This window comes from Numenius arquata, chromosome 20, assembly GCF_964106895.1.
Source record: "Numenius arquata chromosome 20, bNumArq3.hap1.1, whole genome shotgun sequence".
Classification (NCBI taxonomy): domain Eukaryota; kingdom Metazoa; phylum Chordata; class Aves; order Charadriiformes; family Scolopacidae; genus Numenius; species Numenius arquata.
Window position 1 is genome coordinate 5,397,687 of NC_133595.1, and position 14,973 is coordinate 5,412,659.

Here is a 14,973-nt window from a genome sequence, read left to right on the forward strand (position 1 = left end):
TGTCTGGAAGGCAAGTTCAACCTGCCACCGTGTCCCCCTGTAAGAGAGACACCTTGGGACAAAGCTAAGAACCTTTTTGTTGTTGTTCTGGGAAGTCTAAGACAGAACTCACACGCAACTCTCCACTGTTCTGCCACCTTGTAAGACTTGTGGGGCATATTTCTTGTGCTGTGTTTAAGGGGGTAATTAATTTTTATTTCTCTTCTAGGTAGGATTTTTCCTGCACAGTCGATCCTCCTTAGCATCCAAAGGTAGGGAACCCCATCTTGTTGATGTGACAAATCTAACAGCCACGCAACTTAATTTTGGGCCGTGTTGTCCTCTCGGGGTGGTTTCGCATGGACCTTGTGCCATGTCTGCCACAGCTCGTGATGGAAAACAAATTTATTCCGTGTCTCCTAAGTCTTGCCACATCACTGCATGGAAAAGAGAAGGGCTCCAGCTTGCCTTCTCAAGGTAGAGAGAAGGACGACCACAGGAGTCTGCCCAGGCGAGCGGAGGGTGGGTATTTCTGCACCCAGGAGTCCCCAGGGATGCGCCCCCCTTCCCGGCAGGGTGCCGTCCCCCCCCCGCGCCGGGGGAGCCGGGGGAGCCCCGGGCCACCCCCGCCGGGCTGGCGGCTGCCGGCGCTGGCCCCGCCGTCCGTCGCTCACCCCCTGGCCCCGCCGCCGCCGGCGCGGCGCTTTGCAAGCGCCTCTGCTGTTTAAATGGGCCAAGTTAGAGAAGCGGCGGCGGCGGCGGTGGCGGAGGGAAATCTTGTTTGGTCAGAGTCTCTGAACTCCACTGTGACTTCTGAGCACAGATCAATATCTGTCTGTCCCGGCTGGGGGGGGAGCCCGGCCCGGTAGCCCAACGTAGCCAGGCATTTAGGGTCTGGGGGCAGCGGCGTCGGGAGCGCACGCCGTGCCGTTGGGGGCTATAAATGTCTCTGTCTGTGTGTCTCTGTGCGTGTGTATATAGAGATCCGTAGATGTATCTAACGTAATACCCTGTTTTTTAAAATTTTGTGCAGGAGTGGAAATTAAAATACCAACTCGCAGTCATCATAAAGCCTTCGGTGGGAGCGGGGCGAGTCTGCACTTTGCAGGTGAAGGTGGGCGGCCCCCGGGAAACTTCTCCGCCCGGGTGGCTGGAGCCCCGCGGGCAGAGCCGGGAGAGCCGCCTCCGGCTCCGGCTCCGGCGGGGGCTGCGTCCTCCCCGCGCCCGGCGGGCGCCGGCGGCGGAGGGGAGGAGGGACCGCGGAGCGGCGGCGGGGCGCAGCGTTTAATTTTAATTATTGCATATAAATAAATAAACCAGGTGTCAGTTTAAAGGAAGGAGGGGGGGTGTGTGGAGGGCGAAAGGGGGCTGAGTGGGCGGCGGGGAACCCTCCAGCCTGGTGAGAAGGTGGGTCGATCTAGGGGAATCAATAAGCTTTTTTTTTTTTTTTTTTTTTTTTTTTTTTTAAACCAAAATAATGTCTACGGCAGCAGAGACCTCTCCGAGATGTCAGGTATTAGTCCGGAGGGGCAGATCTGCGAGCCACACAACAGCTCCCGGGTCTACGGTACATTAGCCTCTCCGTGGGAGAGGGATCCCAGACAGCTCTGCTGGGGAGCCAGCCCAGGAGATTTGTTAGCGGGCTGCTCCGGGGGATACCAGCCACCTCCGGCACCCGAGCGCCAAAGGTGCTTGTGTTGCTGCTGCTGCTGCTGCTGGCGCATTTCATCCAAACTCCAGACAGAGCGGGGGCAAGTTGAACCGGAGACATTAGAGCCACTGTGCTTTGGAGAGACGAGGGCGCACGGGGAGCGCAGTAGCACCATGCCTGCTATCAAGAAGGAGCGACTTGACAGGGAAGAGATGGCCCTGGCAGCCTTTAACCAGCCCATGGAAACCTTACCTGACTATCTCGCCCCTCTGGCCACCGCTGCCATTCCGGTGGTAACCCCGCACCCGCCGGCTTACGACCAGATCTTTGCCCACCGCGCGTACCTGGGCTTCCACGAGACCCACCACCCCCACCCCCACCACCCCCACCACCCCCACCACCTCCCCGAGGACCTGATGCTGGAGAGGTTTTCCTCCATCCCGGATTTCCAGCCTTTCTTTGACAACGGAGAGCCTTGCATCGAGGTGGAGTGCGGGGAGAACAAGGCGCTGCTCTACATCAATAAGTTGTGCCAGGGGAGCAAAGGACCCTCTATCCGGTACCGGGGCGAGTGGCTCACCCCTAACGAGTTCCAGTTCGTCAGCGGCAGGGAGACGGCCAAGGACTGGAAGCGCAGCATCAGGCACAAAGGTAAAGGCACCGCTCGGCGTCTGCCGGGGTCCCCCCGCTGCTCTGCTCTTCCTCAGCATCCTCCCCCTCGCCCCCGTGCTTTTGGGAGCAGGATCCCAGGGGGAGGCTTTAGTGCACGGGGACCTGATCTGCTTGTGGCCGTGCCCCCCCCGTCTCCCTCCCTCCCGTCCCCCGCGCACACCCCCCCCCTTCTCCCCGGTCCCTCTCTACCGGATCCCCTCGGTACCGGAGCGTGGCGAAGTTTTCCCAGCGATTTGGGAACAGTTGCTTTGGGGGGGGGAGGTGGCGGTTTGGGGGGTGGGGGGGGGATGGATGGATGGATGATGGATGGATGGATGGGGGGGGAGCTTCTCTTTTCTGGAGAGAAGTTTCATTTCTCGCGGGCAGAGGTTTGAACAGCGGGCAAGCCGCGGGGTGCGGGGGTTAGAGCCCCGCGGCTCTCCTCCTCCGCGGGTGGGCGGCGGGGCAGCGCGGCGGCGCCGCGGGGAGCGGGCGGTGAGGAGCGGCGGCGGCGGCGGGCGGGGCGGCGGGGGGTGTTCCCCTGGCGGCGGGGTGGTGCGGGACCTCCGCGGCGCTGGCGGCTGCTGACGGGAGCCTGCCCTGCCTCCCTCCCTCCTTTCCCTCCCCTCCCGCCCGCGGTGCAGCCCCAGCCAGCGCCGCAGTCCCGGCAGCGGGGCGGGCGCGGCGGAGCTGCGGGTGCGGGCGGCAGGTGGAGAGCGGGGAGGCGGGGGGGGGGGGGGGGGAGGCCACGGAGGAGGGGGGTGGGGGGGAAGTCGGTGCGACACGCAATTAGCTGAGAGCTGGAGGTGTCAGCCCGGGGGTCTGAGGAGCTATTAGGAGGTGACTGACACCTCGCCTTGTTTATCGATCGCCAGAGAAAAGGGGAATAACTTCGGGGGCCGCGCTAATTGCCATTAACCGCGCTCATCTCTTCTGTTGCTTTTATTACTGGGCTCCCGGCTGCCTTCGGGAAATCTCAGTTCCTCTGGGGTGAGTCAGGAGGACTGTGGTGCAATGGACGGAGGAGCAGGGGGAGCTGCCCCGGCCGCCCCCCCCCCCCCCCCCCCCCCCCTTTTTATTCCTCCCCCGGCGTGGGGCGGGCGGCGTTGGGCAGCGCGGAGCCCCGCGGCGGGGTGCGCGCAGGTTGCGCGGGTTTGGCCGCCGCGCCGGGCGCGCCTCCTGCCTGGGCTCTCTCCAGGCTGCGGGAGCGTTGGCACCGAGGTTAGGCAGGGGCTGGCGGGGGTCGCGGCGGTGCTGCCTTCCACCGGGATCTGCGGGGGAGAAGGTGCGATGGGGGGGCGGGTGCTGGCAGGCAGGCAAGGGGAGGGCTGTTTGTATGGAAGGAAACGCGTGCTTCCCTCCCCCCTCTTCCCTAAATACTTTCCTTTTATAAAGGTGCTGATCCTTTTTTTTTTTCTTCTTCTCTTTCTTTTCCTTTTCTGCATCCAGGGAAAAGTTTGAAGACTCTTATGTCCAAAGGAATCTTACAGGTACATCCTCCAATCTGTGATTGCCCTGGGTGTCGAATTTCGTCTCCAGTGGTAAGATTATTGTTAAACTATGTGCTTTAGTTAAGACATCTCCCTTCACCTCCTTCCCTTAAAAAAAAACAACAAAACAATCCCTTTGGTTGTGTGATCATGAAGCCGTGGTCTCTGAGGGCTGGGAAGTGTCAGTCACGGAGTCTTTGGCAGAGCACTGCGAGGGTACCTGCGGTCTAGTTAAAGGATAGCAGGAGAGGAGTTTGCAAAGAGAGCAGATGGGAAGAGCAGTGTTTGACCTAAAGGATGGCGGCACACGGTGTGATTGTATGGTTTTCATTCAGCAGCCTCTTCTCTGTTCTCACCCCTTCATTTTTGTGTGTTGCGCAGAGGTGTAAAACGGCTAAATAAAACTAAAGGGAATTGTAATTGCACCCACGTGCTAGAGTCAGAGCAGCCACAGGTTACAAACCAGTAGGGATTTTTTTTTTTAGATAAACTGAAGGAGGAACAAGCTCATCTTAAACTCTTACAACTTTTACAACATTCACCTCATAGATCACAGTTATTGCTTTTATAGCTCTTTTCTTCCTGACTTTGGAGTTCCTTGTGTTTTCTGCTGTCTGCCTTCATCCTGAGACTTTCAGAATCTCTATATGACATTAACATTTTCATGACAAAGATGTTGGTGCTATAAATAAAAAACTACTGAAACCATAGTAGACTAAGGCATTAAAACAGTTCATCGTGTAAAAATAACCATAAAATACAATAACATCTAAACAGAATGGCAAAGCTGTTGGTTTGTGGAACTAGAGCAGGTCTTGGGCTGAAAAAAACCACATTGTCAGTAGCACTGGGGAAACATGCAGCTGGGAATCTATGTACTTTATCCACTGAAACGAACCATTTTTGATCTTACTGCTTCTTTGAGACCAAATGGACAATCTCTTTTCACGTGCAGTATCTTCATGATTCTGCGCGACAGCCAGAATTGAGAATTTAAATTATTTCTGCATAGGATGTATGTGCGTACATGCTTATGGATACAGATATACAGTCACATGGGAAGGGGCTTAGAGGAATAATCGACAGTTCCATACATTAACGTGAAGGTACCATCTTTGGGATGGGAGTCTCGTGTCTGTTTTGGGTAGCATCAGTCCACACCGGAGCAGTAACTGCCCATGGAGTCTACAGGTACTAGTGATGCTGCAGCATCACCGTGGTATTCTAAACCCAGCAAACCAGATCAGACTGAAACCAGGCTTTTCCGACCAACTCATGCAGTTCCTCTGAGTTTAGGGGCGAAGCGTGATGCGGTGTAATAAGCTTTCTCCAGTTTTGAGTTTGGCGTACACTTTCGTTCCCAATCATGCGCGTCAGAGGCCAACAAGACCACAGTGATACGCCAGGGTGGCTGGTGGTGTTCAGAAGCCTCTGGCCAGATGCCACTGTCTGCTGGTTGCTTTCTGGGTACCAAGTCGCATTAGGTGGTAGCCGAAACCACACGTGCACATGGCATTTTCTCAGCAGCAAGATTTTTAACAGTTGCCCAGGGATGCTGTGCGTTTACAGAGGAGAAGGCAGGTCTGCATGAAACAAGTGTCTTAAAATAGAACTGAACTTGAGAAGTTCAGGTAGAGAAAAAGAGAGGTTGGGATAGTTTTGGGAGAGGAGAAATAAATCCTTCTGGACTTGCCTCCTACCGCTTCCTCAGCTGTAAAAATTGGAGGAGGTTTTGGTGTCAGAATTTGCACAGCAAGGACGAACCCCAATGAGAACTTGTATCGGAACTCAGTTTCTCGGTGCTCACGGCATTTTCTGTGCTGTAATTAGAACATATACCTGACTAAATGACAATTTCTCATTTTGAACCTGGAATCCTTGGTAGTGCCTTGTCATAGCCACACGCACTGCACATCCAAAAGAGTTACACAAGAAGGAGGATTAAAAATCAGGCACAGTTTATCTTTCCCCAATTAGTGGTCACCGATTTAAGCACCACAGAGATCAAAGGGCTGTTTCTCCTCAAATGTAGAAATGCTTTATATTTTATAGCGTAGGGAAGTAGGGAGCTGCCGTGGCTGGGTCCTTGAGCTGCTGTGTGTCACCGGGGGGTCTGGAGACGGGGAGCTGACTGTCAGCAGCTGGTTCTGCTGTTCCAAAATCAGTCCTTGGACAGCGGGAATAGGCCAGGAAAACTCCAGCATTCCCTTCCTATCGGGGCAAGCCAGCTCCTTGCAGGCATCTGCATCTTTCCCCGGCTGCGAGCGGACAAGGAAGCGCTCCAAGGACCCGGCTCTTCCTTCGGGAAAGGGTATGGCCAATTTCTCCAGCCCTGCCACCCTGCTGCAGTCAGACCGGTAATGGCAGGGGCTTTAATCAATCTGAGGCCCCGTCTGGCTCTCTTTTGGGGCTGGGGAGCGGAGGGATTGATCTGGGAAGGAAATTGCATCGTGTCCCAGAGCCGGCTTGGAAAACTCGTCCGAGGAACCCCAGCTGAGCCCTGCACGACCCCACCCCCCCCCGGGCCTGACTCCCGCCTGCTGGGGCTCCCCGCAATAAAACCCACCCCCAGCCCCCCTCGGCGAGCACCGACACAGCCGGGCAGCGCCCCCCCCCCCCCCCCGCCTTCGCCCCCGGCCCGCCGGGGCTGGCGCCGCCCGCTCCCCCCCGCCCCCGGCCGCGGTGCCGGGGAACGCGGCGCCCGGCCCCCGCCGAGCCCCGGCTCCGCCGCCCCCCGCCGCCCCGTCGCAGCTCGTTTGCTGCAGCTGCAGACAGCGGCCGGCGCCGGGGCCAGCTCCGCCACCGACCGCCGGTTTCCTGCGAGGCGGAGGGGGAGCAGCCGCGTCGCGCCGGCCGCCCTGGCGCCTCCTCCCCCGGGCCGCGGCCGCGGCCGCCCCCGCGCCGGCATCCATCAATCAGCGGCGGGGGGGCGGCAGGGGGATGCGGGAGGGCCCCTCTGGGCCTCAGGGTCGCTCCGAGCTGGTGGGGGGGGGGGGGGAGCGATGCAGGGAGGACCCCCGGGAATGGGGGAGGGCGGGAGGCCCCGGAGGGCATCCCCCGTGCCGCTTTGGGGGCTGGAGGGGCAGAGCCATCCTTCCAGGCTGCGGTGGGGAAGCGGTGCCTGCACGGCGCGGTGCTGTCTGCTTCTCTCCCCAGGGATGGGGAACGGGGCACTGGATGCTCAGTGCCACCCCATCCCTTCTGGAGAGTGACTGTGCCTCCCGTTTTCCTGTCCCCTCTTCTTTGTACCCCTAGCCTTTGGCCCCGAGGTTTTTTTCTGATCTGGGGAAATGGTACAGGTCTCAGTCTCTTCTGTTTTCTGGAGGCACAGGATGCCAGGCGTTCACAAAGTAATTTGTCAGATGTGAACAGGGGTCTTCCCCCATAATTGTACTTGTCAGTTCTGGGCAGACACAGTTCATCTTGTTTGGAGCCCTGGATGGATTCCAGTCTATTCTGGTGAAACTCATTCACTACAGGGTTCCCTCTGTCCACATCAAACCTCCCTCCCTGCTCCACTCATGCGTTCTCTCCATCTCCACTTTGAAACCCACAGCCAGGGCTGGTCTCGAAAGCGTGTGCGCTGGCAGCGGTCTTTTTAGCCAGAGGGAGGGGGAAACCTAATGGTCTGGAGAAAAGCACTAAAATCTTTATTGCTAAACCAAAATATCTTAGATTTGCAAAGTCCAGCATGGCATATCCAGTGTGACTGAGGAGAGTCATTCCTTACGATAGATATTCCTTACGATAGATATTCCTTGATTGCTTCCCGTATCAGACAGAGCGTGACCCTCACGGTGTTTCTCATACTAGCCCTGCTGCCTCTGAAAGTGGGACTGGACGTTGGCCGCTCCTCAGCCTCTTTTCCCATCTTTTCTTGAACGGGGTCTCTGAAAGGTAGCCCATGGTGGACTTTGAGGTTCAGGTCACAGGTAAAAAAGGAAAGGCAAGCTTTTAAAAAGCTATTGTGATATGGCCATATTCAAACAAAACAAAAAGCACAGCAGAGTTACTATTTTTTTTTTACCCCATCTCCTTCATTGCATGTCAAGACACATGGTCATTCTGTGTAACTTGGTCAATGACAATGGTAATTCATTTGCTTCTTGAGGCTGTGTTTTGCTCTTGATCTGATTTATATGTGATTCTTTTTATTTGCTTCTTTTTGCTTTTCGTCGTCGTCGTTTTCTTTTGATGCCCCTGAGGTTAAGATATTAGTCCAAGACTTTGTCAGGGGCGGGAGAAGTAATTTATCTGCTTACTTAAAAACATGAACGCCAGTAATCAGCAAAATCCTTGTTATTTAGCTCTAAGATTTCTGAGCGTTCTCCTGTCCCTGTTTCAGAGGGGCAGGGGTGGAAGCAGCGCTGCGGCTCCCCCAAAGTGTGGCTTTGTGTCACTTGTGCTGTTGGGTTCTGGCTGCAGCTGCATTCACTGCCCTTTCCCCGGCGATGCCCTCCCGGCCACTGGGCTGCTCCACAGTTTGCCCAGAAAGCCAGGACCAGAGCTGCACAGGGGGAAAGAAGGAAGATCCCCGGGCTACTGAGTAGATCCCCGTGTTGTGGGATCCAAATTCAGAGGTTGGCCCAAAAAAGGGAGTCTCCCACTCTGGACATGAGTCTTTCAAGAGAACTTTCCTATGAGAGGAACACTTTGCCTGCTGGAAAATTTAGTTGGCTGCCTGTCGAGGCAGGATTAAGTCTGAAATTTTACTTTTAACTGAATAGATTAGATTTAGGTTCATTTCTGAGCTGCTGCGGACTTGAGGATAGGAGCTGGCGAATCTTGGGGTTCACGTGAGGGGGACTGTTTTCATAACTTTGCGGTGGTGTCTCTGGGGGCTGCCTTATGAGTGTGGAAAAAGCCCCTCTGTAAAGCAGACTTATAAACCTTTTTATCCCCCCGAGGTCTTTGGCACAGTCTGTTGATTTTTATTTGTGGTTTCATGCTGATTTGGATTGTTGCTTTTAATCCAGCACATTTCAGTTTAGGTTAGCATTTGTTGGAGCTTTTTGAGTTGGTTGGGGTTTTTCTGTTTGTTTATGGGATTTGGTTTTGTTTTATTTTTTAATGGACTTAACTCAGGTGGTGTTTAGAGTGTGTGTCTTGCACTGGAAACTTTTAAGTTAAACTTGAAAGTTTAACTTGAATGCTTAACAAAAGTTTATTAAAAAGCTGTGATACATCATTTTCACAGAGAAACTGGAGATAAGTTTTGTTGTGCTCTTAAATGAGGTGAGAGACTCACACATCCCATCCAGTACTGGGCAGAGGTGCTGAGGTGAGCCCACGGCCTCACCTTGCAGGGCTTTCTAATCCGAGGGCAGTGGGAACGCGTGTCTGCCTCTCTCACAGAGGGGTCCCTAAAACCGGCTGCTCTTGGGTCATGGAGCACTTCACAGGCGAGAACTGACAGCTTGAAATGGGAATCCACGTGGATACGAGAGGCGCTCCTAAATGTATTCTGCATTGGAAGTTATTCCTGATGGTCCTGGAACGCCACTCATGGACGGGACACACCGATTGCCCAATGCTGTCCCCTCTCAGAGGTTTGGAAGGTGGGTGTTGCACCAATAAAACGACTAGTTATTATTTTTACACAGAGGCAGAACAAACCCAGATCAATGGCACTGAGAGTGCCAGCACAATACCGAAGGATTTAATTTTGTGGATTATTAAATACCCTCTGGAAAGGAAAATATTAATTGGATTGCAGTCTTGTGAGTGAACAGCAGAGATTTATAAGCAGCTATGGCTTAGGAAAATAATTTTATCTTACAGTGGGTTTTAAGGAGTTCCGAGTGGGGGAGGTTTGCTGTAGTGCAAGCGCTGTAGTGAAGGTTTCTGCTGTTCCACCGAGCAATGAGGAGAAACTGAGTGTTAAAGGTCTTGCGTGATGGAAGGACAGAGGAAGACCCAGCTGTGAGTCCAGTTTAGTGTCTGTGAGTAACAGGCCAAGCGAACCCTCCCTGAAAGAGGGGGAAAGAGTATTTACGCTGAGGTTGGCACGTATGAGGGATTCTTCTTGGAGTGAGCAAATTTCCTCCTGCTGGGCTTCCATAAAGACTGCAGAGGGGCTTTCCTGCTCCCGCTGACTTTCGCGTGGTGTTGGTTCCCTGGAAGAGCTAAGACAGAGCCTCGTGTCTGGCACTTTATGTGGCTTTATGTTCTCTGGTGGGCTCCGTTGTAGGAAGAGGCAGTTTCCGAGCCCTCAGTCCCTTTGCGAGTGGGTTTTACACACCAAGTCAGCAGACGCAGGATGGGCTTTGCAGCCAGCACTGCTTGCCTGGTGAATTCTCCTGTACTCCATCAGATCTGGGAAATCTACTGGTTTGAGGAAAAGAAAGTTAAGCATGGGAAGAAAGCTAGAGAAATAAATATATAAAAGCAGGGAAAGCAACATCATCTTGTTAGCGGTGTGTCAAGGGCAGTGTAAAGGTGACATAGGATAAGTAATTTTGCTGTCAAAATTATTTAGAGATGTCATTAAACTGCTTAGGGCTGTCTCTACTGCTTCAGGGCACAGGCACCTGGTTTTAATTTGCAGTGGTCTGTGTCCAAACTTGCTGGCCTTATTCAAAGGGATCAGTGCTAATTTGGAGCCTGGTGGCAAACGCCTTTAGTGAACACGGGATCTCAATGGCAGAGGTGACTAAAGGATCAGAATTAACTCCCTCGTAAACTTTGTTCATTTTCCTTTTCCTGAGCTTTAAAACTATCAACTAGTTCAAGTTTGCAGAGATGAGGAACTTTTCCGATGGCTCGTTCTGGTTCAGTGATGAGATGGGGAGAACAGAGAAACAGTTTCCTATTGGCCCTAGACTTCGAAAAAGAGATCTGCTCCGGTTTTAATGAAGTAATGCTTGGTCAGAATTTTATGCTTGTAAAATCACTTTGTATTGTCTATAGTTTTTTTTTTTCTCCTTTTTCTATCTTGTTTGTTTGTTTGTTTTCTTCTGCGTTGTTTTATTCTGTTTCCCGTATGCATAGTCTATTTCCTTTATCTGGAAACCGTCTTGCTACACAGCAGATTCTTGTTTGGCATCTGTGCCCTCTTCTCTTCCTTCTCCAGATTGAAATGCATCATCTTTGCTTGTTCAACAGCCGAAGAATCACCATTCTCACCATTTCAGGGCTTTTTTTCTGTTACGAGACACTTTTCCTTCCTCGCTTGTGGTAGATGTCAGTGAAAAACTCATTTTAGGGCTCTGTGTCCCAAAGTTGTGTTTTCCAATTGAGGGCAATGAAAGACATCTCCTGAAGAGTTATTTATTGGTGGAGGAATCATGTAGTTTTGTAAATAAAGCTGAGAACATCTTCAGCACCTCTGCTTTACTCTTGCTCTGCTCTTGTGTGAAGGTGGATTTTCTGTGTGTGCCACCTCCACTGTTGGAGCAATGCATTTCCTTTCTTTTATTTTTGGCTCTGTTATTTTAACAAAACCAGTGAGAACACAGAGGAAATTACACATTCCCCTGGGTTATAAATATAATCTGATACGGGATGTTCATGTAACGTGCCTGAGGACGAGGAGGGATGGATGGAGGGAATTCCCAAGCATGGATAGAAAGGCTCTTGCTCATTTATTTTACTTCTAGTCAATGGGGAAATTCTAGCTTTTACTGATTTCACGTTATTTTGCACATGCATACAAAGCCACAGAATCTGGGAATATCGTCAAGCCCAATTTATGGGAGCCCTCTTTGGAGGCGATGGAAGGGCCGTGCCTGGAGCAAGAGGCCTCGTTGTGCCACGGTGCAAAGTGACGGCGTTTGGCTGTGAGCGAGTTCTGTGCTGATGGCCACTCATAGAAAAACAACACGAGCCTCGGTGTGGCCTTTTGTTTTATCAGGTTGTAAAATGGAAAAAAAAAAAAAAAAAGACTTCATGGTAAGGTTTAATCAACATTTCTAAGAGTAACAGGATCTTCTGTCTTAAGATGTAAGATGATGCGCTGTACCCATTATTTCTTGAATTGTGCTAATCAGTTAGGAAGGTAGAACTTTCCTGAATGGTTTCCAGAGAATTAAGAAGCAGGAAAACCCAAGATCTTTTGGTGATGGAAGAGACACTCGACAGCCTTCTGGTCTAGCAAATACATCTTCTAAAACATTCCTGATGATGACACTGAAACAAAGCGGTGTTGTTTGCTTGTAGTTGATTCCCAGTTTAGCGCTGGGAGGTATGATTGTTTCAGATAATTTAAAAAGCAGCTCTGGGATTTTAAACAGCTTCAGTTAACTCGGGCCTCTTAATCACCACAGCTTCTTAGTATAAAACTTTTCTCTTTCTTTTGAAAGCCAGCAGACCACTTTACCAGGCTCCTTCACTTATGAGTGTCTTACCCCTAGGAGTTTGTATTTATCACCGAGTCTCTGGGGCCTTGCTAATTCAGAGTTATGACTAGATTCCACTCCAATGGGAGCTGCCGTTCTGCCTATCGCTACCCATCAAATTGCAAAAACTCCCTTGTAACCCCATCCTTTCTTTTTATCTGGAGATGAATGTGATAGGTGGTACTCGCAGGGTTGAAGCTGCTTTTGCTGTGTTGCTACGGTAACCGGAGATAGCCCCTGAAGACAGGAAAGGGCAAGCATTCCTTTCTGCCACAGTCTGGAGCATCAGTGATTGAATGAGATTAGATAGAATTAGATAATCCTGAAATTCACAGTGATTTGACTCCAGACCTTTATGAAATAAGTAAAAGTACCAGCCCTTATAGTAAAAATGAATTCTTTTAGATCAATAACTTTTCCCACCGTTCATCACAGCTGCGATTCTTGAGATCTCTTTTTCTGTGACACGGGGTGAACCACACAAGCATTTTTTTTCTTTCCCCCCCCCCCCCCCCCCAGAGGGGCCTATGATATCAATTCCTCTTTTATTTCCCCCTTGTGATTCGCCCGCTTAACCGTAAAGTACACTTAGGAAGGCACTACAAGATTCTTCAGTGATGGTTCAATGAACTAGAGTTTACAGTAGTAGCGATGCTTAAACATTGTATACCATTAGTCTTATGTACTATAGTGTTTTAGGGCCAGTTAAAAAAAAATCAAGAAGTTGCATATTGTGAATGGGTGGGTAGTTTTTTGTTCCTTGTGTGTTCAGCGCCTAAAACTGTTGGGCCCTCATCCATGCTTGGCATGTTCCTGCTTAGCTGCAACAGAATTGATAACATCGTATTCTGATCTAAAGTAAATGTGGGTTAAAAAGGGCCTGGCAGTGTGAATGCAGGATTGGACTTTGATCACAATCGGCCTAGATTTACATCAGTTTAACTGTTGACTTCTTTTTCATCTTTAGACTGGCATGGCTTGCATCAGAAGTTAGCGTGCATCAAAGGACACCTAGCAGAGCATGGAAAATGTGGTGTGTTCTGGCCCTCAAGCAGTTTTGTTCCTTATCGAGCTAAATCAACTCTTTCAGAGTAGAGGGCCAATTTGCTTATTTTTTGGGGGGTGGTGCTGTCCTTGAGGTGCAGCTCCAAACACCACTGCTGGGGGGTTTGCAGGCATAGTGGACTCTTTAATTCTGAACAAAAATATAATATGTTTGGTCTGGCTTTTTTAAGTTCCAAAATTAACAATGTGATTCCTTAAAACATTTTTGGCTTGAAATTCACGAGCTGGTAATTCAGGGCTGGAAGTCAATGGATCTGCACTTGTTTGCATCAGCAATGTGAATCTGGATTTTTAAAGCCTAGTTGTGGTGGATTTCTCAGAAATAAGTTCAATAATAGTAATTCCATGAGGTTGGTAAGCATTTTTCTCTGCTGGTGTGTGCAGAGGGCAAAAATCATCCTCGCTTTGGGAGGATTTAGTTCTTCCATTGATGTCTCTGCTATTGTCTTTAACCCGCAACAGAATCTAAAAAAAAGTATGGTTAAAGGATATTTGAAATTACATGCTCTACAAGTTACTGTGCTTTTCCCTTAGCAGTGTGATGCTGAAAAATTTACCTCTTGAGAGTAATTTTGTTATTGTGGTGGGAGACCTAATACCCTGGACCGCTTATCGCACCAGGCTCTGGAGACGAGTGAAACACGCAGCAAAGTGAGGGACAGGGAAAGACAGAGGAGTGTGAAAAACGTTTGTGTGTGAGTACAGTATCTTAAGACCAAACTATATCTTGATGTGTATCGTATGATTCCACCCTCACTAACAGGGTAACAGGACACATTGATGGTAAAATGTTCTTGCGTGGTACATAAGGATATAGCAGTCTAAATTCTCACCCCGCCTTTATCCAGTATTCAAGTACACTGAAAAGAGGAGTTGAGTGATGAAGTGTTAAATCCCACTAGGAAGCAAAGCCAGGACTATTCCAAAATACAGAAAAAAGCTGGGGTTCAGATCTTTACCCCACAACAGAAGCAAGATGATTCCAACTTGTGATCAAGTTTCTCACCCGTCCTGCTGTTCTCTGGCTCTGGGAAACAAGGGCTTTGGGAAACAAGGTCGCAGGTGTACCTGGAGTGGGTAAAGCAGAGGAGCTGTTGCTGGAAGAGTAGAAATACTGCATGAAAGGAAGCGACTCAAGTGTTGGTGTTTGTTGCAGGTGGCAGCTTCACCTGGGACAATCATGCTCTGTTGCCTAGACATAAACCCTGTCCAGCTTTGGGGAGATCCAAGATGTAAGTCGGGGAAGGATCTGGCTTTGTAACTTCAGTAGCGGTGTAGTAAAGACCACCCATGAGTTCAATACATAATAAACTCTAGGTATCAGTTGTTTCAGTGATTTCCCATGTTTGGAGACCAGCCTCCACCTGGGGAGGTCTCTGGGCACTGACAAGGAAAATCAATTGGAAACATACACAGTGCAGAATTCTTTGCGGTGAGGATTGCGCTCCAGCTTTAAGTTGCTTGGATGTTTTAAACTGTATGCCAGAGAAGTTGCTCTTAATTTGTTGGAACTCTTTAATGTCATCGCAGTGCACGATTCTTTGTCTAAAGGTTTGTTCTCTCTCTGGATGGAGCTGGCTGACACTGAAGAGTCTAATGAACTTGGGGTTCTTCTGTGGATTGACATTGGGGATCGTATTAGACAGCTACTAACCATGCACGTCAGTGGCAAACACTGGGCATTTGGAGAGGAGGATTTTTCTTTGGCTGGTTGCTATTTATTACCACTGAATATATCACCCAAAATATAATAGACATCACATTTTGCGATGTCAGTTGGCAGCAGTCCTAGTGCATGGTC

The 14,973-nt window shown here is 50.6% G+C and overlaps 1 protein-coding gene across 3 annotated transcripts in view; it reads left to right on the plus strand.

The window, feature by feature from the left end:
- Window positions 1–214: 214 nt before the first annotated feature.
- SAMD11 (sterile alpha motif domain containing 11) overlaps window positions 215–14,973 on the plus strand; it is a 123,983-nt gene continuing 109,224 nt past the window's right edge. The window contains exons 1-3 of one of the 3 annotated variants that reach the window (XM_074161807.1): window positions 215–251; window positions 1,475–2,281; window positions 3,731–3,822. In XM_074161807.1, coding sequence (XP_074017908.1) covers window positions 1,486–2,281; window positions 3,731–3,822 — 888 coding nt within the window. In that variant the 5' untranslated portion in view covers window positions 215–251; window positions 1,475–1,485. Of the gene's footprint in view, window positions 252–1,474; window positions 2,282–3,730; window positions 3,823–14,973 lie in introns of those variants that run through there. The other 2 variants (XM_074161806.1, XM_074161808.1) reach the window with 2 other exon arrangements.